Here is a 23291-nt window from a genome sequence, read left to right as displayed (position 1 = left end):
TGGATAGAAGGGAGGGGTTTAATGGAGCTGCAGGGTAGGACTAATAACAAGATAACAAAAGGTAAAATATACTGTGTCTGTAAAATGTATAGATTCAGAACTTTAGTTTAATAGCACAGTTATAAATATCTGGCAAATAGAAATCAAACTGGACGGACATCAGAAATAGATGGGAGAGGTGCAGGTTAGAGGAAGGCCAGGCCTAAAAACAAACAAAATATAAAAACTGTAAAATACATTTTGTCTGTAAAATGTATATATGTATCAGCTGGAAGTAGAAGCCTAAGTGCTGTTGTTTACTAGTTTACTCCAATTAGGGGAGGGGTGGTAGGGTTTGTGGGAAATATATATATGTGGTTATGTGCAGGGTTGGGTAAATTACTTTCTAAATGTAATCAGTTAGTTACGCTTACTACTTACCTATCCAAAATTGTAATCAGTAACTTTAGGTTGGGTAATCCAACCTAATCAGTTACTTTTAGATTACTTTCCCTTTAGGCATTAGAGGACAAAAATATATGTTACCAATTGAACGACATCTATTGAAGGTTAAAAATGACATAGCTGGCCATATATGGATGTTACATTTTATAATATGGGTTGGTTATGTACAGTGGTTCCTCCTTTAAAAGTTGAGAGCTTACACCGCGGGTTTTAGAGGTAATATGTGGTTTAGTACGGTTCCCTGCGTCACCACTTCATTGCACCAGACCAGCGCAAAGGGGAGTTAGAGCACTGATTATGCTTTTGGTTCCTACTGTGTCTCTAAAAATGAATGGGTGACATAAATCGAAATAGAAACTGATAATTGTGCACGACTTCAGTATTACTTACTAAAACTGTTGTTACACTAAGGTTTTTATTAGGTTATTATGACTATTTTGCTCTTACTGTAGGCCACTCCCGACCGGTCACGTTGTACAGCGCCTGAGTGGTGCAGCGGTCTAAGACACTGAATTGCAGTGCAAGCTGTGTTGCTACAGATACTGGTTCAAGACCCATGCAGGTCTTGACTGGGAGACCCATAAGATGACTTAAGGTTTTTCTCCCTCTAAAAATAGACGTAAACTGGCTTTATTTACCAATTAGTAACCATGTCTCACCCCATTTCCAAGAATGACGTTGTACAGCACCATATTTTCAGTTCCCAGAAACCCAGAAGGTTTTTCATTTTCTTTGGAATAGAAACACCATAACATTAATCAAATGAATCCCAAACTCTAAAAGTAATTAGAAAGGTATATACAAATTATTTGTGACATTGTGTTTACAATAAAGAATGTAAAAAATAACGCTTTGTTTTTATTTACAGTAGTGATGGACAGCTGGTGGCATTTTGACAAACAGTTTTTCAAACACTTGTAGCCCGATTAGCAGGACAATACTCTTTATAGCCCGGCTACTGTAGGTATGAACATCCCCTATACCTGCAATGTATTCAATGCTTAAGGGCTCTGAAGTGTTACATTACTAACTCAATTGTTGCTGCTTACTGGAATATACTCTTTCAAACACACGGTCACGTTGTACAGCTCCATTATGGCTATTAGCAGGGCTATATTTTGGCCTTTATGGGCGGCGCACAATTGGCCCAGCATTTTTCTCCCTCTAAAAACAGAAATAAATGTTTGCCTTTATTCAGATGACAATATTTCGTTGTTTTTAAAAAAACTAAATAACCTCCAAAATAAAGTTATATATTATCAAGTTGATGACACGTTCATATAGCCGGCACCTACATAAAGCTGAGTGACACTCATTCATTGCTTTGGATAAAAAAAATCAGTACCAACATTCTTTCTGATAGTCTTAAATAAATAAATGTTTTGGTTATCCTGACCTAGCCACCATGTACAGTATTATAAAAGCCCATGACGGGCTATTAGCAGGACAATATACCTTCAACACCTCTCTGTATTTTGATACTTTCCGGAGTGGATGGGGGCTACCGAAGCGCAAAATGCATTGCTGCATATGCAGGTTCGATACCCGTGCCGGCCGCCACCAGGAGACCTCTGAGGTGGCTTTTGGTTTTAATTTAAAATCCTCTATGTAATAATTGGCGGAGAGTCACATATTTTTCGATATACTGTAGGTCTACCATAAAAGACATGAGTATCACTAGTGTTGGGTAATGTGCTGTTAAAAGTGGTGTAGCATATTGAAATTAGAAGCAATAGCCTAAAACTATTTTAGCACTTTTTCTTGCTGCTCTGAGATAAGCATAGGGACTGTTCTTGATAAATCAATGAGATTTTTATTTTCACCAAAACTCAGTTTGGGTATTGGTTAAATATATTTGTTTTAATTCTTATTTACAAGGGCAGCCTACTCCTTCCTCCCCATCGGGGAATTGAACCCCGGTCTCCCGCGTGCCCTGCCCGCACTACATTGGGATTCTTTAGCTAAATAGCCCAGTACTGTACTGCCGGCCGTCACGTTGTACAGCGCCATATTTTCCATTCCATCCTAACGGAAACACAGAGGGGTTTTCGTTTTTCTTGGAATAGAAACACCATAATATTAAGCAAATTATTTAAGTACCAATCAAAAGTTGACACCTACTCATTCCAAGATTTCATTATTTTTACTATTTTCTACATTGTAGAATAATAGTGAAGACATCACAACTATGAAATAACACATATGGAACAAATTCTTATTTACAAGGACAGCCTACACCTTCCTCCCCGTCGGGGAATTGAACCCCGGTCTCCCGCGTGCCCTGCCCGCACGACATTGGGATTCTTTAGCTAAATAACCCAGTACTGTACTGCCGACCATGAAGTTGTATTTTTCCTCACTCACTCAAGGTTAAATTAAAATGGAAATCTCCAAAATATTGTTACTTTAAAAAAAAGTGATTATTATTAATTAATTAAGAAGTATATAAAAATCCCCTTAGATATTCTCACAGATCCTAATGGATACTTAGATACTAATTTAGAATCCTACAATCCTCTAAAAATGTAATTATTGGCAGAGAGTCACGTCATTGAAAAAAATGAGTATTGGTTTCACTACAATTAGGGTGTGGAAATGTTATGCCCCTTATATATTAATTTAGAATCCTCTTATGCTGTATCCTATTCCCGATTGTCACGTTGTGAAGCATAATATTTTCCATTCCATCCTAACGAAAACCATGAGGGTTTCGTTTTTCTCGGAAAAGAAACACCATAACATTAATCCAATTAAGCCAAATTTCTTCAGAACAATCCCATATACTACGTTATTACAAAAAAGGTTTTAAATTCTCAAGTAATACCAATATGGGAGACTTTCAAATGCTTCAAAGTTGTCCTCTGGTGGTCAAACTAGCACTAACTTGCATTAACGTAAAGAATGGCTGACAATTAAATAACGTGCCATAGAATGCTGCAGCAGTATGTTCTGCAGTATGATGCAACTTTTAAAGGAGGAAGCACTGTAGGCTTCTAACCCATCATTTTCTACTGTATAATATAATTAAATTATATCTTAACATTTTTAAAAAACTAAGTCTATCAGAACTCCCTTCCTTCCAATAAATGTTATACCCCTTGATCGTCAAAAACAGGACTTGGAAATGTGTAAGTATAAATTAGCCAAATTGTCTTGCCTGAGCATAACCCCCAAACAAAGGGCTTATTAGCCAGCCCTACTCTGTTGTTAATGATGTTATTGTCATGGAGGACTGATTGTGCTCATTGATTCGATTTGAAAAATAAACGTTTCGCTCATGGAATGGCATGCTTTGAGCACTACTGAAAAGTGCTATTACATGTGAAAAATGAATGCCATATGCTGCATTTGCTATAGGCCTATTGTTAACCTTTTTGTTGGTGACACTGACATCTTGATAACATGCAGTTTTTTAAAGAGCAAATCCACAAATGAAACAATAAAATGTTTGCCCCGCCTCTCGTTTGGTAAAAAGCTGAGGGATGGGCCTGGAGAAACTTAACCACTCTCAGATTAATAGACAGAGCTACCGATGAAAGGACTGACCATCCATGACAGTGTTGGTTCACATTTACAATGTTTACAAACATTGGAGAAACAAGCTAATATTTTGGGTTCTCATGAAGTGTGACAGTTGAACTAAGCTCGAGGCATTTATAAGTTATATTCTTAAGAATCAATGGATATATCATTTATAAGTCCAAAAATGTACAAACTACAGATTGCCCCTTTACGTCTATCAAAAGTGTGTAAGTTTGAACATGTGTCCATTAGGCCTATGGATTTTTCTTACCATGAATTAGACTGAGCAATAAAAGCCTCACTTTTATTCCATAGGCTGGGATCCGAACTATGCAGCTGAAGCAAGAGAGCATTTTTCACTGGCTGTCCACTGGTTTCAAAAACAATGATTGATAGGCTGCTTAAACTTCTTGAATTCAACCATTGGGTTCAAATACACATTTAGATTTGTGAACAGCCATCCACAACAATAGGTAAATGAGAGCAGCAGTGTGATTCACATCAATGCGCTGTGTTGATAACAATAAGTGATATCCGGGCGCCGTAGATTACACCACTGCTGTCATCCTTACCTCCAAGTGTTTATTCAAAGTGGATAATCTTTGGATGCCGACAGCAGTCGCACCATTGGAAGACAAAGCTTGGACTATAGCCTACAAAAGCCAATTCCTGCGATCCATCAAACACATTTGGTGTGTTATCATAGTGGTCTGATTTATGGTCAGACTCGCTCAACAAATGTAAACGTATGCCTTTCTTCAACGCTGATTTGAATGTCATTGAAAAAAACAGAAGTGTCAAAGAGTTCTCAAACATCGTTTCTGATTTAAAAAGTAATCTAGTTTTTCAAAAATATCCAATCAGATTACAATATTTTTTGCTGGTAACGTAAGGGATTATTGTTACAGATTTTTTGTAATCCCTTACATGTAACGGATTATATGTAATCCATTACTCCCCAACCCTGGGTATGTATGTGTATATCAAAATCAAATTTTATTGGTCACATACACGTGATTAGCAGATGTTAATGCGGGTGTAGCGAAATGCTTGAGCTTCTAAATTCAGCACTAACTCAGCTTCTAAATCAGAACCCTGTCTTTCAAAGATAATTCATAAAAATCCTAAATAACTTCAAAGATCTTCATTGTAAAGGGTTTAAACACTGTTTCCCATGCTTGTTCAATGAACCATAATTAATGAACATGCACCTGTGGAACGGTCACTAAGACACTAACAGTTTACAGACGGTAGGCAATTAAGGTCACAGTTATGAAAACACTAAAGATGCCTTTCTACTGAAAAACACCAAAAGAAAGATGCCCAGGGTCCCTGCTCATCTGCGCAAACGTGCCTTAGGCATGCTGCAAGGAGGCATGAGGATTGCAGATATGGCCAGGGCAATAAATTATAATGTCCATACTGTGAGACGCATAAGACAGCGCTACAGGGAGACAGGACAGACAGCTGATCATCCTCGCAGTGGCAGACCACGTGTAACACCTGCACAGGATCGGTAGATCTGAACATCACACCTGCGGGACAGGTACAGGATGGCAACAACTGCCCGAGTTAGACCAGGAACACACAATCCCTCCATCAGTGCTCAGACTGTCCGCAATAGGCTGAGAGGGGCTGGACTGAGGGCTTGTAGGCCTGTTGTAAGGCAGGTCCTCACCCAGACATCACCGTCAACAACGTCACCTATGGGCACAAACCCACCGTCGCTGGAACAGGCAAGACTGGCAAAAAGTGATCTTCACTGACGAGTCGCAGTTGTGTCACCAGGGGCGATGGTCGGATTCGCATTTATCGCCAAAGGAATGAGCTTTACACCGAGGCCTGTACTCGGGATCGATTTGTAGGTGGAGGGTCCATCATGGTCTGGGGCGGTGTGTCACAGCATCATTGGACTGAGCTTGTTGACATTGCAGGCAATCTCCATGCTGTGCGTTACAGGGAAGACATCCTCCTCCCTCATGTGGTACCCTTCCTGCAGGCTCATCCTGACATGACCCTCCAGCATGACAATGCCACCAGCCATACTGCTTGTGTTCTGCCATGGCCAGCGAAGAGCCCGGATCTCAATCCCATTGAGCACGTCTGGGACCTGTTGGACCAGAGGGTGAGGGCTAGGGCCATTCCCCCAAAAAATATTCCGGAACCTGCAGGTGCCTTGGTGGAAGAGTGGGGTAACATCTCACAGCAAGAACTGGCAAATCTGGTGCAGTCCATGAGGAGGAGATGCACTGCAGCTGGTGGCCACACCAGATGCTGACTGTTACTTTTGATTTTGACCCCCCCTTTTGGTCAGGGACACAATATTCAATTTCTGTTAGTCACATGTCTGTGGAACTTGTTCAGTTTATGTCTCAGTTGTTGAATCATACGTTCATACAAATATTTACACATGTTAAATTTACTGAAAATAAACACAGTTGACAGTGAGAGGATGTTTCTGTTTTTGCTGAGTGTACATATATATATACACACATACACACACTATTGTGTGTGGGGTAGAAAGATGAGGTAGTCATTTTTAAAAATCTCGTTAAACACTTATTTCACATGGGGTCCATGCAATTTATGTAAGTTATTACTACTACTGTTTACTCTTGAACATATTCCGGCTTCCCATAACAAAGGGGTTAAGTAATTATACACTCAAGACATTTCAGCTTCTCATTTTTAGTTAATCAAGCTTAACATTATGGGTATTGCATGTAGGCCAGTGACACAAAAAATATCTACTTAACCCATTTTAAATTCAGGCAAAAACGCAAGAAAATATGGAAGTCAAGGGGTGTGAATTGTTTCTAAGGCACATATACAAAGCCCCTCGGAAAGTATTCAGGCCCCTTGACTTTTTCCACATTTTGTTATGTTACAGCTTTATTCACAAAAACAATCTATTTTTTATTTTTAAATATCCCCCTCAATCTTACACAATACCCCATAATGACAAAGCAAACAGGTTTTTAGAAATGCTTGCTAATTTATAAACGATTCTAAACTGAAATATCACATTTCCGTAAGTATTCCAGACCATTTACTCAGTACTTTGTTGAAGCACCTTCGGCAGCGATTACTGCATTGAATCTCCTTGGGTATGACACTTGGGTATGACACCTGAAAATAGCTGTGCAGCGACACTCTCCACCCAAGCCGATAGCGCTTGAGAGGAACTGCAGAGAATGTGAAAAACGACCCAAATACAGGTATGACAAGCTTGTAGCGTCATACTCAAGAAGACTCGAGGCTGTAATCTCCAACAAAGTGCTTCAACAAAGTACTAAGTAAACGGTCTGAATAATTATGTAAATGTGATAGTTTATTTGATCAAATTTTCTAGAACAAAAAAAACTGTTCTTGCCTTGTCATTATGAGGTATTGTGTGTAGCTTGATTGTAGCTTGATTGTAGCTTGAATAAGTCTAATGTAACAAAATGAATACTGCCCAAACGCACTGTATATATGAGCCCAAGTCCACCAAAAAATAGCTGAATTAAAATGATTGTACCATTATATGATATATAGCCTACCGCATATTACACATGGCAGAAAAACAAATAAATACCTATTTAAGATATTTGGTACAGAGTGGTCTAGCCTAAATTAAACAAATTCAGATTTAGCCTACAAATTAGTGCATTTTATTTTGACTAGCTTAGTAATTTCATAATTAATAGACACATTACCTTTAGCTACAGAATATCTCACCACCGTGAGTTTCCATCTCCTCCCCTCTCTCCTTCATTCCTTTCTTCAGCACTCAGAGAGGGGGGCTGTCAACAGTTTAATGAAATGTTTCATTGTTAAAACATGTTACTATCGATGTTGCCAAACAGATTTCACTTGGTTTCCCAAATTAAGCACTGGGTAGCTGCAGGAACAGGGTTGGAGAGCCCATGGCATACAGAGTTTGGGCGGAATATCACCTGTCGCAGCAAAATTACCGGAGTAGACTACCAGACATGAGTTAAAAACGTACTGGCGGGAAAGTGGCCTCCATTCACTATCCCGGAAGTCTTTTTGTCTTGCCCATTTGATAAATGGGCCATTACTAATATGTAACATTTATTTCGATTTGGAGAGTCAAAATTAACTTGAGAATAGTATGATGGGTGAAAATATGATCACTTGATGAGAGAACAGCATGTGCAGCTTGAGGCAAGAAACTGAGTAAGCTTTTTTTTTTTACACTTTCTCAAATCATCAATAGCCTGTAGTCGCATCATGCAGCCCATACATCGTTTGATTTTTAAGGCATACCTAAATACACAACTTGAAGCAACCACATATTTAGCCATGGTGCATGTTCAGAATGGTCAGTGAGGAGGGGGGGGGGGTCAAGCCTCGACACACCTACAACTTGTTTATTTATCCAAACCCAGCCCTTACCCGCCACCTACTACACTCATAGTACCGGTTGTGAACATAGCTACACCCAGCGCTAAGATTTACCATTGCATTACATTTGTTAATAAAAATAGAGCACAAAGTGAATATGTGACTTGTGGAAGTTAGGATTTGCCCCTTAATGCATACACACACTACATGGCCAAAAGTATGTGAACATCTCATTTGAAAATCATGGGCATTACTATGGAGTTCATCCCCCCTTTGCTGCTACAAGTCTCCACTCTTCTAGGAAAGCTTTCCACAAGATGTTGGAACATCGCTGTGGGGACTTGCTTCCAATCAGCCACAAAAGCATTAGTGAAGGCGGGAACTGATGTTGGGCGATTAGGCCTGGCTCGAAGTCAGCATCCAATTAATCCCAAAGGCGTTCGATGGGGTTGAGGTCAGGGCTCAAGTTCTTCCACACCGATCTTGACGAACCATTTCTAGACGGACCTCGCTTTGTGCACGGGGGCATTGTCATGCTGAAACATGAAAGGGCCTTCCCCAAACTGTCGCCAAAGTTGGAAGCACAGGATCATCTAGAATGTCATTGTATGCTGTAGCATTAAGATATCCCTTCACTGGAACTAAAAGGTCTAGCCCAAAACATGAAAAACAGCCCCAGACAATTATTCATCCTACACCAAACTTTACAGTTGTCACTATGCATTGGGGCAGGTAGCGTTCTCTTGGCATCCGCCAAACACAGATTTATTGAAGCGTAATTATTGAACTCATCACTCCAGATAATTATTTTCCACTGCTCCAGAGTCCAGTGGCAGTGAACTTTACACTACTCCAGCCGATGCTTGGCATTGCGCATGGTGATCTTAGGCTTGTGTGCGGCTGCTCGGCCATGAAAACCCATTTCATAAAGCTCCCAATGAACAGTTCTTGGACTGACGTTTCTTCCAGAGGCAGTTTGGAACTTGGTATTGAGTGTTGCAACCAAGGACCATTTATAAGCGCTCCGCTACTCGGCGGCCCCATTCTATGAGCTTTTGTGGCCTACCATGTTGCGGCTGAGCCATTGCTGCTCCTAGACGTTTCCACTTCACAATAACAGCACTTAAAGGTGACTAGGGCAGCTCTAGCAGGGCAGAAATTGTACGCACTGACTTGTTGGAAAGTTGGCATCCTGTAACAGGGTCACGTGGAAAGTCACTGAGCTCCTCAGTAAGGCCATTCTACTGCCAATGTTTGTCTATGGAGATTGCATGTCTGTGTGCTCGATTTTATACACGTCAGCAACGGGTGTGGCTGAAATTGAGGAATCCACTAATTTGAAGGGATGTCCACATACTTTTGTATATATAGTGTATCAATACATGCATTCAAATCTATCTCACCTGAACTCGTGCTCGCTGACGACCTCTCCCAGGTACTCGATGATGAACTGGCCTGAGCGGAGGGGCTCCTTGGTGCGAATGCCCCAACCCTTGCCCTCGGCACGGAAGCGCTCCAGGCACTGCACCCACTCATGCCTCTGGATGTGCTGGTTGTCACACTGCTCCCCGCAGGGACAGGTGCCGGGAGAGCACTCGGCAAAGCTCATCCTGAGGGAGTGGAAGAAAATACGTATTACTGCTAAGTGCGAGACACCAAGATTCTTTAAATAATTCTGAATTCAATTCACATCTTGAGATGCTTTTCCAAGGCAGGTGTCTGAATATTGATGTAAATTGAAAACCCACGCAGGTTTGAAGGAGTTTTCCTTGTAGATAAGCATGGCACTTCAGGGAGCATATGCCAGTGTGCGGGTCTATTTTAATCTCCAATGCCAGTGTTTATACCTGTTGAGGCATTCGTCAAGGCAGCCTCTGTCTACGGCTTCCCCGGAAGGCCTGCAGTTACAGGTGGTGGCTTCATAACCCGAGACAGGCTTCACATCCACATAGACGTCTACAGCGGAAACAGGTTACACAAGGTCAGACACACAATAGCTTGACCAGATTATGGCTGCCTTAATGCTCAGCATGAAATAGTGTTTGGTTACGTTTTTATTGACTGAACCGTAGAAAAGAGTGTGAACTCACTTGATCTGATCTTTTTATAAAGGGGGACGTCAGGCTTCTCGTAGAGCTAAAATGACCAAGAAATGTAGGTTATTACATCATAAGTAGCCTTGTCCGAGCCAAAACTGCCCTTAGTGCAGGAGCCTATCTCCTGTTTTTGTAGAGTGAGGAAAGCTTGATGTTCAAGTATACCTGCTGGACAGGACGCTAGTCTGTCGCAGGCCTTACGTCATAAAAGAGACAAACCCTTACATAGATCGAACAAATTCCTATTATAGTTTATCGACTCTGAAGGAACAACACTTAGCAGTGAACATAAGTGATCACCTGGTCATGTTTCCACAGCCACAAGATGTCGTAAGGCAACTGGAAATCAATGCGCTTCTGTCTTAGGTACTTTCCTGAAAGAGGGTGGGGGGGGGACAGAAAATAACAGAATGCGTGAGGGCAACTAGGGAGTTGATTTTAAGACACAGTAACATGTCATGACAAAATGTGTGCGTTTGCGTGCAAAGGACACTCACCGACATGGATGGGGGCAGGAAAAAGCCCGTACTCGTGTTCCCCAGGTGTGTACTCCAGTTTCTCTTTCTTCAGTTGCAGGATCTGACTGCGAGGACTGAAAGAGAAACAGGGACAACAAAAAAATAAGAGCGAGTGAGATGTCCATATATGCCCTAAATATTACTGGTTTGAACTTTGGTAAGCAAACGGGTTATCCAGATTTTATGTCTGGCACAATTATGGGACCCACTCCGCAGTCTTGTACACATCAGAGTAGAGCCCAGCTTTTTGGTACTTCTTCTTTGGAGGCCTGGCTGCCCTCTTCTCCCGTAGGCTGGTTATAGGCATGGGTGGAGCTTGTTCCATGGAGACGGTGCCCGGAGGTTCCGGGGAGGAGGGGCCATCTGGTTTCCCCTCCAGAGCACTGAAATAGAATCAAGACTCACTTTAAAGTAATGACTGGCTTGATAGACTCTCCTATATATACACACAGCTGCTAAGATCTAAGATTAGCACTGCCTATGAAACTAAGCAGCATCATGATCACAGTGCTCACTGTTGAGGCTACAATCACGTGTTGGTCTGCGGTGGTGGTGGTTTTACCTGCGAAAGCGCTGCAGCTCCTCTTGGGTGAGCCAGCCTCTTCCTCCCCCGGCTCTGGACCTCATCCCTAGGCCTCCCAGGTTCACCTCCCTGTCCAGCGCTCGTTCCTCCACCTTCTCGCCCTCTGCTACCTCCTCACCCTCCCCTTCCTCCCCCTCTTCCTCCCCATCTCTCTCCCAGGGTTTCCTCTTCTGGCCTTTCCTGCGCTGGCCCTGGACCACCGACTCGATCGCGTCTGTCACCGTGTCCTCTTTACACGCTCCTCCCCCTGACCCTCCTCCTCGGTCCCGGTGCCTGGTCTGGGTCACTTCAGCCGGAGGGGGCGGCGATGGGGGCGGGGAGGGCAGGGGATGCTTCCTGGGGCGCCCGGGGCCCCTCTTCTTGACCACGTTGTTGCCTGTCCTCGCCTGTCTCTGGAGCTTCTTGGCGCGGAGGATCTTGTTGACGTGGTGCAGGCTGTGTTTGGAGGGCTGGGCCCGGTGGGAGTGGTGCTGCGGGGAGGCATCATTGTCCAGGCAGCAGCCCTGGGAGGGTGAGTCGTGGCCGCAGTGGGAGAGGCAGGCGGAGGAGGAAGAAAGGGAGTGGAACAGAGGGTGGTGGTTGTGGTGCTGCATGAGGTGGTCCTCAGGGGCAGAGTGGTCACCTCGGGTCTGGACACCTGATGTATTGCCTGCACATAAACAGACAAGGACAGAGAAGATAGAGGGGGGGGAGTAGATGATAAACATAGGAATAAGCTGCAGCGTGACACTTGTGAACTTGTATTTATTCCAAGTCCTAGCTTACTTCCACTGTTAGGCCGACAACTAGCCTCCGTCTTTCAATGCTGCCTAATAATGATCAAGGCTTAATCTTTAATTGAACTAATTTAATCAACTTGACATCCACTGCCAAATCCCTCACCAAAATGCAGTTTATTACAGATAGACATATAGACTAGGCCCACCTCACCAAACTGAAACGCAACGTCACGAACAATGACGCCAGACTTTCTCAGCTTATTGCATTTAGTCCACTCACATTACTTATAGTAGCACCGTTCACTAAAAGGGGACTGTCAGTTTGCCCAATCAGCACCTGGGCACTCCACCGGCTGCTTCTCCCCACGTTTCTCTCCTCTGGTTCACACTCCTGTGCGAGGTTCTTCCACACTCCACCTCCCTGCCGGTGGTGCAGTCTGACCGCTGGACGACCCTGTGTCCTGAGCTCTAATCCTGGATTACCCTGGCTGGGTTCAAACTACACCATGCTGCCTGCGTACCTCACCAGGAGCCTTCCACCCAAGCGTGCCTGGCCTCCTCACACATGCACAGTAACACAGGCACACACGCCCATCTCGCGGTCAAAGGCAGCTTGATGAAGCAGAATCATTACCCAAAGCACTCAGACTTACCTGTCCAGCTATATTAGCTGTGTACACAGAGATCTAAGACAGACAGAAGCAGCCTTTCAGTTTGACAGCTTTGATGGGGAAGGAAGCCTACCAAATATAGCCTGTAACAAAACATCCAGCTCAACTATCACGACAAGACTTTTCTTACTATTCTTACGGACAAAACATCTCGCTGTACATCCTACAAGGCTACAATGACAACCACACACAAAGCAGGGCCCGTTTATGTAATTATGGGGGTTTTGCTGCCAAGCCCTTAATCACAGGTTAGGGCTATCTAATGTCAGGGCCGGTGGACGGTAGATGCACGTACAAGGGATGGCATTGTGTCTCTCCAAGGGATTTCTAAAGGGTATATTGAGTCATTGAACGCTGTGATTCAGCAGAGATAATGGACATGTCCCAAATTGCACCCTATTCTATAGCACAATACTTTTAACCAAGGCTCTGGTCAGAAGTAGTGCACTATAAAGGGAAAAGGGTGAAATTTGGGACACACAGTGTTCAGTGCTCACTATGCCATATGGTGGTTTGCTAAGGGGTCACTGCACGGACACATAACCCTGGAATCAATACTGCCACTAATGGCTATGCATACCAGGCCAATTTCACTACTTTACTGCCAAGAAATTAAGCTAAGCGACATCATTCAATCAAAACAGAAACCGCTGAATTCTTGAAGCACCAGCAGCGGAACTATTTTTGGAAGTGAACTTGGTGCACAATTCAATAACCTTCACAATGTCAGATTCAATTTGGGTCAAATTCCGAAGTAGTACAAAGATACATTTTGGTGCAGAAATCAGAGTCGGAGCTATAAATAGCACAGGGATTTTGAACGCTCTCAAAAAAGTAATTTCTATCAAAGCAAATAGCCTAAAAACAGCTGAGGATTCCCTCACATTGATGTACACACTAGATTTCAGCAAGACAGTGGTACTGTAGGCTAACATCCCTCTAACAGAACGCCCTGTTACAGTGACTCACCCAACTCTCTCCTCTCCGCTGACGTGGAGTGGTCCTTTTTCAGCATCAGCTCCATCCGGGAGAAGTTCGCACTCTCCGCTGCCACTCCCTTCCTGCCTCCGACTCCCCTCAGCGACGTGCTGGTCAGGGCGGTGGCGAACAGGTTGGTGTGGTGCGGGGGGTCCTGGGAGTTGGGGTCCATCTCATCTGTGGGCGTGAGGGGCTCCTCGTCTTCCTCCTCACTGTCTGAGCAGCCCGCCGGGTCTTCTCCCTGCCCTTCTGTGAACGGACCCTGGTCGGCCCCCGCAGGGATCCGGGAGAGCTTAGCGTAGTCTGCCTCAGAGCTTCCCATCCTGAACCAGGACTCTACGGGGTGGTGGCCCCGGGGCCCAGCACTGCCCTGGGTCAGGCGAGAGGGCCCCAGGCAAGACAGGGATGTCTCCTTGCGCTTGTACCTCTCGGCTGAGGAAGAGGAGGACGAGGAAGGGGAGTTGGCCGTGGCCTGGTTGTTGGCACTGGTGGTAGTAGGGGTGGAGTCTCTTCCGAAGCGGCAGCGCTGCAGAGATTCGGCCATTCCAGCTCCGCGTTCTCCTCTTCCCGATCCCGGGCTCTCGGTCATTCCCACTCCACCTCGGCTCCCTCCTCCCTCTTCCCCGTCCTCCTCGGCACAGCGCTCTCTGTGTTTGTGCCTGTGTTTGTGTTTGTGATGCCAGCCGAACGACAGCTCTGAGGACATAGTAGGGTAGAGCACGGGAGACCGGCCCCCACCCAGGAACTCCTGCCTCAGCAGCTTGTGTTTCTTTTTGTGAAATTTGGAGGGGTTGAGCAGGAGGTGTGACGGGTGGTGGTGGTGCACGTAGGAAGGGGGAGGCGGCGGGTGGAAGGAGGGGGAATGATGGGAGTGGTGGGATGGGGCAGAAAGGGGGTTCTGGTGATGGGGGTACAGGGCGCTGGCTTGGGGGTATCCTCTGTAGTAGCCCAGACCAAGGGGACCAGAGGAGTAGGGAACACTGTAGGATGGGTGGTAGAACCCGCCGCTAGATAGCGGGAACCCCAGCCCGTGAACAAAAGGTACGTCTGACATTGACTCCCGCAGCTTTGGAGGGCGCCCGCGTTTCTTCTTCAGGTCTGGCTTGCGGACGTAGTGCAGAGAGTCACAGGGGTACGAGGGGTGTGGGGAGTAGTAGCCGCTGAAGTTGATCCTGAAGATTGTGGGGAGCAGGTCTCTGTGCAGGTAGTGATGCGGAGGGGGGCCACCAGCACCTCCTATGGTCCCAGCGGCCCTGCCACCCGACCCTGGTACTCTGCTCGCTCCTTCAGCTCCCAGGGGCATCCCCAGCCCACTGCTCAGTCTGTGAGCCGGGGTGCGGTGCGCTATCCGGATCTCACTCAGCCTCAACACAATCTCATCCAGCTCGGCCAGGAAGTCGGGGTCCTGGCGCCGGGAGCGCAGCTGCAGGTACTTCTTCTTGCGTTTCCGCTTCTGCCTCTTTAGCTTGTCGTAGCCTGGGCAGCCGTGGCTCCGGCGCTTGCATTTGTGCTTGTGTTTCTCTTTGTGGCCCACTAGTGTGGAGGGAGGGGCTGCCGGGTGGGGCCTGCGGGGGTCGGGTGAGGATCTCACCCCCAGCGGTGACGGAGAGGATGAGGGGTGCTCCAGCAGCACTGAGGACGAGTGTCTTAGTCCACCATGAGGGTTCAGCCCAACTCCTACCCCCACAGCTGAGCCCATCACCCCTGGCATTAGCAGCCCATTGGCCATCCCAGGTGGCATCCCCACGCCGCAGGCCTTCTCTCCCCGGTCAGAAGTGCTGTTGTTGTCTGTTCCTATGCCGCTGTCGCTAGGTACAGTTTCCTCGCTATGAGACTCACTGACGGGCGAGGGGGTGGCTTCCTTCAGTTCACTCAGAGGTGCAGGGGATGTTGGGTGGAGAGGCCTGGGAGGGGATAGCTTACGGTAGTGGTAGTGCTGCCTGTAATGGTGGTGGTGGTGATGGTAGCCACGGCACGACTTCTTCTGGGAGGCCACGGCAGCCGAGGAGCCCAGAGTGCGAGGGGAGGGGGCTGAGAACGTCGGGGGAGGGAAGGGGAACGAGTGGTGGACGTGGTGGGAGTGAAAGTGTGGGTGTGTCAGGAAGTGCACTGCCCCTGGCTCCACAAAGCAGGCATCACTGATGGGGCTCTGGCCTCCACTGGACTGGGAGAGCGAGGGGGAGGGGAAAACCTCAGCAGTGGGGAGATGGTGCTGCTGCGACTGGGACTGATGGTGGTGGAGGGGCGATGTGGTGTTTGGGGACAGGAAAGGCCCCTCCGGGGGAGGTGTTGAAGCTGCCAATGAGGGGCTTGTTGATGCTTTAGGTTTGCGCCCTCTCCTTTTCCCCATGTATACTGTCCCCTTTTTGCTTACGTTGATCTGGGGTCCCAGTTTGCCACCAAAAGAAGCAGCCAAGGAGGATAGAGACTGGGTTGCAGCTGCTACCTGGCCCACCACCCCACTGGCAGTTCCTCTGGGGGGCTCCTGCTCTGGTCCAGACCCTGGTCCCAATAGGATCTGGCTGAGGAACCGTTTGCGTTTCACACTCTTCATCTTATTGATCTTGCCTATGATGGTTTTCATGATGAGCTGCCCGTTGCCCTTGTTCCGGAACTGTTTCCCATCTCCCCCTTCCGGTGCCAGAGTGGGGGGCTGACCCTCCTGCGGCAAGGTGGGGGGCAGGCGTTTGGGTCGCCCCCGCTTCCTCGGCATAGGTTTGGGAGGATTTAGGTCCACCTCCGGGTGGAGAACAGGGGGGTCCTGCTCCTCTTTCGACTTGTGTAAAGAAAATACCTTGGATGGGACCAGTTTGTGAGGGGGACGTCCCCGAGTGGGGGCGTCCAGCTTGGGCATTTTAGACTTGGGCCGCCCCCTTTTCCTGGCTGGCTGTGGAAAGAGTTGAGACACGCCGGAAGGCTTGACCTTATTAGGGTTAGGAGGCCGTCCTACAGGCCTGCGTATAGGTGGGGGAGTATCAAGGCCTGAGGATAAAGGCACAATGGTTTCGCGCTGGTCAACTGGGCTGCCCTGGCCCGCCCTCTGTGACCGATTCACTATTCTGGTCCAGCGGGGCTTTCTGCCTCGCCGCTTCTTCAGGGGTTTGTTGTCCTGCCCTGGAGGCGAGCCTGGTGACTCTTCTCCAGGGGACTCGTCTCTGAGAGGAGGGGGTGAACGGTCGCCGGCAGGCTCTGGCTGCAAGGCAGTCCATCTCACAGTCTCCAGAGGACTGAAGATGCAGCGGGTGCGACCGTCCCTTTCCCTGTTGGGACTGCGTTTACTGGGGTTGGGACTGCGTTTACTGGGGTTGGGACTGCGTTTACTGGGGTTGGGACTGCGTTTACTGGGGCTCAAGCTCTTGCTTCTCTCCCCTCTGAGTGACTGATTAGCCCCCTTAGTCTTGGACTCCTGCTTGCTGGATGCTGAAGGTGGGGGGCATTTGGATAAGTCTCTGGGGTCGTGCCGGTCACGCTCACTGCTGTCCCTCTCACTGCTGTCCCTCTCACTGCTGTCCCTCTCCTCTGCCTGGGAGGGACTTTCTTGGTCTCTGGAGTGGTGTCCTTGAGAGGCTTGGGAGCCCTGGCGACATGACAGGCTCCCTGTCCTCTTCTCTGATGAGGAGCAAGATGACAAACAAGAGGGTGAGGAGGAGGAAGAGGAGGACGCGGAGTGGGGTGGTGGGCAGTGAGTGAGACGGGACTGTGGCGGCTTCGCGCCTTTACTGTTGCTGTTGTTGTCCTTTGAAGTTGTTGCCAGGCGGCTGTTGCCGCAGGCGTAGGTTAGCACAGGGCTGCTGCTGCGACTGCTGTTGCTGTTGTTACTGCTGCCAGACTTGCCGGCTCCATCTGCCTCCTCTTTCCCAGGTGGGGTGGGTGACTTCTCAGAAACACAGTCTTTATTGTTCCTGGAGCCATAGGGGCGGCCAGGAGGGCGAGAGACAAGAGGGGGTGGAGCTAGGTGGACCGCTCTAGAATAGGTTGCCCTGTTGACCATAGCGCGGTCTCGCTGCTTTTGGGTGGGGGCCATAAAGTTAGAAGTGGTGTGGGTGGTGGGAGAGGGAGTCGTTTTGGGGGGTTTCACCTTGGTGGCCTTTGAGGGAGGGCAGGTGGCGATGAGTTGCGCTAGTTTCTCAGTGACAGTAGGAGCCCCCCAATTAGGAACACCCCGGTCCTTCTCTTCCAGACCTGCAGTGCTGTAAATGTACCCAGGAGGATTGGTAACGCCTTCCACGCTGGGTTCCTGTGATGTGGGCGCAGGAGGGAAGGGGGAGGAGGTCGGAGACTTGGTTTGGGGCATGGGCATCTTCTTCCCAGAGGCGTGGTGCGTTTTGCCATCTGCAGAAGGGCGGTGAAGATTCAGCGGTCTCTCCGTCGAGATGGCGGATTTCCCGTCCGACTTCGCCTCCGACTTGTCTGACTTGCAGGCCAGCTTCGGAGGACCCTGTGAAGAGGATACAAATAATAAAATATAAAAACCATTGATTGCAGAATGATAAGGCCTACCAGAAAGGTAGCTCCTAGAAAGGTATGGTCGTGTTCCACAAAGTAATCTATTTTCTAGAATAACTATTTTGACATTTGTAATCTTCTGATACGTATCCAAACCCAGTCACTACTTTCTGGTAATTAACTAGAGTAGAAAACCTATTAGAAGAAAATGAAGCTCTGAAAGAATCATTTGACAACCACATAAAGCAGGCATAAAGCACAACCATGTCAATAAGTCTACCTAGACGGTCTACATGGAATCCAATCAGGTTTTGTTTAGTCCTATGTAAATTGCAGTTCATTGATGGGATTTTCTGTCCAATTCTGCTTCCCAGTTCTGCCTCGAGGAAAATAACCTCTAGACTCAATAACACTTATTAGGGTCAGACTGGGACAGAGGAGAGAGAGGAAGGAGTTGAGAAGCAGGTAATGATTGGAAGGGGATACAAGCCAGAGTGGGACACAAAGAGAATACAGACAAAGAAAAAGATTGTTCAAAATATGAAGCAAAAATCAGCTTTACAAGTATAACTTCTGAATTCAAACCGGCGAAACAATGCTAGAAGAGAAATGAGTGAACTGGCTGACAGTATTGCTTTGCCTCTTTTTGGCACTGTCCAAAGCCAGACAGGTCTTGTGGAATTCCTAACAGCCTCTTTAGTTAGGATACCTTGTTTGACAGGGATATGGTTTCTCGATCAAAGTCCTACCCTAAAACATGCTTGCCTTGCTTACCCGTTTAGCTGGAGTACTCCCATTCACTCGACTGGGTGAAGTGGTGGAAGGCGAAGAAACAGGTGGAGGAGGAGTGGGGGCAGCAACAGCAGAGGGAGACGAAGACGGTGGGGTGGGTCGTTTAATGCCAGGACTCTGCTCTCTCTCCCTGCCATGTGTTGGGCTCTGGGTCTGGTTGACCCCGTCGCCTGCTCCGACTCCTACGCGGCTCCCGCGGCCCCCTCCGCGCCCGCTGGGTCTCACAGTGGCCCTGAAAGCCGGCCGACACACGTAGTTCTCCAGGATCTTGGGCGGCTTCTTCATGCGTTTGGCCTGCAGGCCAATCTTGAGTTTGACGTTGCCCTCGTGGAGGCTAGTCTCTTTGACAGAGAACTGGGGTGACTGCTGCTGGTCACCGGAGCCCCCTCCTCCACCTGCAGCAGAAGAGGGGTCTTTCTGCAACGCCTCTTTCTTCTCCTCGTCTTTCTTCCCACCCCCTCCTGCCTTCTCTCGCTCCCCTTGGGGAGCAGTGATGGAGAGGGGGGGTGGAGTAGCAGGCCCCCCCTGAGTCCTCTGATCCATCAGAGATTTAGGGGGTGAGGGGTGACTAGGCAGGGATGTTTCGGACGGCAGGTACAGTTTTCTAGGAAAAGGCAGCGGTCCAGGAAGAGACGGGATAGGAGTGAAGGGGGATATTGGGGAAGCTAAAAAGCAATCCTTGCTCTGTGTCTTTTCTCCCTTCCTGGCTGCCCAGCCCTCTTTCTCCGTCCTTCAAGCTGTAGAGAGAATTACAGGTAGAGATGTGAGGGGGTAGAACAAGGTGGGGAATAGCAAAGAGAAAATACAAAAGTTTGATATTAGTCAGTCAACTGAGCAAAAACACTGACTTTACTTATCACTGCGAGGCATCCTTTAGCATAGTAAATGAGCGAGGAGAAGAGAGAGGTGAAATATTTGTAACATCTATTTGCTTAGCAGCTTTCCTTCTTCCCTCGGCGACTTTTTATGATGTGTTCGTCCTTACAGCTTCCCTCAATCTGTGACCTATTTACACAGCTGGGTGTGTATTTGACAAGAGGTGTAGTTTTGATGCTCAAGGACTCAATAACATCCATCCACCCGAGAACTTCAACTCCCAATAACCCTCCAGGTCCAAGGTACAGGGTCTATAATGTCACTATCAAGTGTCTTGAGTAAGAGAACTGGTTTAGGGTCAGTTCTGCCTTTTAGATCACAACGAATAGGAATACGTCGACAGTGGGAACCTGATCCTAGACCAGCACTCTGAGCTCTGACCCTCAGATATGGTTACAGAGCATTACGGCTACTGTAGTGCATCATGCTACAGACCCCACCACCACTACCCAGGTGATTTGTGATAAGCTGCTAAATGAACCATGGATCTCTCATTAGTTTTTGTGAAAATGTCTCTCAGATTGCTCCGAGCTTAGTGCTGCGGCAAGGTTCCTAATTGTGTTCTCGAAAGACGGACGTGTTCGTATGAAAGAAATGGTCCGCTCCGGCTCCCTGCGGCCACTGAATGATTTAATGCGGGCTCGCCCAAAGCAGGTGCTTTCTCCTGGTGAAGTCATTTGGAGGCGATTCAGAACTGTGACCTCAGCATATTGGGCCCTCTGGGGGACAGAGGATCCAGCCGCTGTTCCCAGCCACTCCGAAGCAGCCAATGAGAGAGAGCAGCATGCTGACGGTTTCTCTGTGCCTGCCCTACTGTGGCAGAAAGCACTAACAGATTAATTTAGTGGAGCCAGAGCATGCCTAAGGAAAGTCTTTACAAGTCATCCGATAAAGCAGTCAGAGTTCTAAAATCAACATTGTTTGGAAGCCTGAGAGAATACTTGTTCTGGATTGTTTTCCTTGTAGCTTCTAGGGCTTGGGGGAGCAAGCTTTTTCTGCAGAATCACAACTGTGGGCCAGAACTTGGGAGTCTTGCCTGTGCTTCCCCACACCCACTTCTCCATGTTTACTTCAATTACTCACTCCACTTCGCCTCTAACTTCCACCATGAGCCCCCCCCCCCCCCGTTACACATACCACACTCAAATCACACCTCCCTCCTTTCTGCCCCACTCTTCTTTCTACTTTCCCTCTCCCTTTCACTCACTTGGAAAGCTCCAGGAACAGAGGACAAACTAGTCACTGGTTTCCTACTAATCGAAAACACATTTCTTTCCCCCCACGCTTCTCTCTCTCTCCTTTCCCCATGTCCTTGCTTCACTCTGTGACAATCATTCCCCTAGTTCTTCAAAACTCACTGCTTAAAGTGTTAGTGTGTGTGCAAATTCATTGTGTAGCTTCCGCTGATCTGAGTGCTGGTATGCCAAAAGTAATTGGCTGTAGTAGCAAGGGATGTAAATGGCTACTGACACAAGACTAGAGTTAAGCATGACATTGAGTCAAAACATCTCTCCCAGTCTAAAAAGGTGTTCTGCGTGAACAGAACGACACTATGCCAATTACCTAGTTCAATATTTCCAAACAATCTGAACAAAGATTGTACTATTTTTTTCTTCCTGCATATCAGGGCTACATCTCAATATATCAAAAAAGCTGATGGAGAGCAGCTCTAAAGCATCCTCGTCCGCCCCGACACTCATGGTCATTCTCAAGTCAGTGGGACAGTTATTCTCAGGACAGGGAAATAATGTGTTAGCCTGCTACTCTAGCGATACAATTAACATTCAGAGAGAATACTCCTGAGGTTACAGAAGGAAACGTCACCTTATTTCTATTAGGTTACATTTCAATGTAGAGCCAATGTCATATGTACATAAAGAGGTTTGGTAAAGTCACGTGGGGGAATATTCCAACTCAAAAAAAGGAAAAGTCGGAGATCAAATAATCATTTAACTTTTGCCCATGTTGTCCCTCACTTCTGATTTCCCAATAGAGCAGTACTTAAAGCAGCCTCAATAGCATGCTCAGGATAGGAGGACCGATCTTAAAACGTTTTCTTTATGAAACCACCATAGGCCGCTGACTCAATTATTGTAAATCTTTTCAAACTGTTATTAGTATCAGTTATAACTGACTCGGGGGCTCCCGAGTGGCGCAGCAGTCTAAGGCACTGCATCTCAGTGATAGAGGTGCCACTACAGACACTCTGGTTCAATTCCAAGCTGTATCACAACAGGCCGTGATTGGGAGTTCAATTGGGTGGCGCACAATAGGTCCAGCGTCGTCCGGGTTTGGCCGGTGTAGGCCGTCATTGGAAAATACGATTTTTTTTCTGGACTGACTTGTCTAGTTTAATAAAAGGTTCAAATAAAAAACTATATATATTAAACGTTAAGAGACCAAAGCCTCAACCACAACCGCAGGTGATTCGATCTTTACCCATGTGTTGTTGCTAGACTGCTTACTTCCTAAACTCACAACAAACGCAACAACTACTGATTGACGTGACAAAACTAAATAAGCTACAGTTTCTGATTTATCTCAAGAACCATGATAAATCAGGTCCCAAACAGCTGTATTGCCCTAACTTAAAGGGCAACTCTTATCAACCTAATTTCTTTATTGACAGCACAATACCAGTGTAAACATATGTGAATGGCACATTTCTATTTTTTGTAGCAAAAAATAAAGTTAAAAAAGTTCTAGCCAAAAAGTTTTAACATTTTAAAAACAGTGCAAACAGATTTGCAGTGACATGGGAAGCAAGAAAATACCGTCCGTTGGGCTACCAACTAGTCGCAGGTTTTGAAAATCTCTACTTTTAATCCAAGCCTGTGATGTAAGAGAAGCGTTTTTTTTTTACCTTGTCTTTAACCACAGAAATTAGATTCCCACTGTTTTCACATACACTATATATATACACACAAAAGTATGTCGACACCCCATCAAATGAGTGGATTAGGCTATTTTAGCAACAACCGTTGCGGACAGGTGTATAAAATTGAGCACAGCCATGCAATTTCCATAGTCAAACATTCGCAGTAGAATGGCCTTAGCCTTACTGAAGAGATCAGTGACTTTCAACGTGGCACTATCATAGGATGCTTCCTTTCCAACAAGTCAGTCAGTTGGTCAAATATCTGCTCTGCTAGAGCTGCCACGGTCAACTGTAAGTGCTGTTATTGTGAAGTGGAAATGTCAAGGAGCAACAACAGCTCAGCCACGAAGTGGTAGAACACACAAGCACGTAGTGCGTAAAAACCATCTGTCCTCGGTTCAAACATCAGCAACATCAG

At 46.7% G+C, this 23291-nt stretch overlaps 1 protein-coding gene across 5 annotated transcripts in view; it reads right to left on the bottom strand.

The window, feature by feature from the left end:
* The window catches only part of LOC139392255 (histone-lysine N-methyltransferase ASH1L-like), a 50324-nt gene that overhangs the window by 24827 nt on the left and 2206 nt on the right, over positions 1 to 23291 (bottom strand). For all 5 annotated transcript variants that reach the window (XM_071140111.1, XM_071140109.1, XM_071140112.1 and 2 more), the window contains 9 exons: positions 19102 to 19856; positions 13873 to 18319; positions 11493 to 12162; positions 11140 to 11313; positions 10910 to 11004; positions 10713 to 10786; positions 10407 to 10452; positions 10164 to 10272; positions 9720 to 9926 (listed from right to left, as the gene is read on the bottom strand). In XM_071140111.1, the coding sequence (XP_070996212.1) occupies positions 9720 to 9926; positions 10164 to 10272; positions 10407 to 10452; positions 10713 to 10786; positions 10910 to 11004; positions 11140 to 11313; positions 11493 to 12162; positions 13873 to 18319; positions 19102 to 19662 (6383 nt within the window). In that variant the 5' untranslated portion in view covers positions 19663 to 19856. The remainder of the gene's footprint in view (positions 1 to 9719; positions 9927 to 10163; positions 10273 to 10406; positions 10453 to 10712; positions 10787 to 10909; positions 11005 to 11139; positions 11314 to 11492; positions 12163 to 13872; positions 18320 to 19101; positions 19857 to 23291) is intronic.

The sequence above is a fragment of the Oncorhynchus clarkii genome, chromosome 32 (genome assembly GCF_045791955.1).
Source record: "Oncorhynchus clarkii lewisi isolate Uvic-CL-2024 chromosome 32, UVic_Ocla_1.0, whole genome shotgun sequence".
NCBI lineage: Eukaryota > Metazoa > Chordata > Actinopteri > Salmoniformes > Salmonidae > Oncorhynchus > Oncorhynchus clarkii.
The sequence above is the reverse complement of the archived record's forward strand: the minus strand, read 5'-3'. Positions and strand labels throughout refer to the sequence as shown.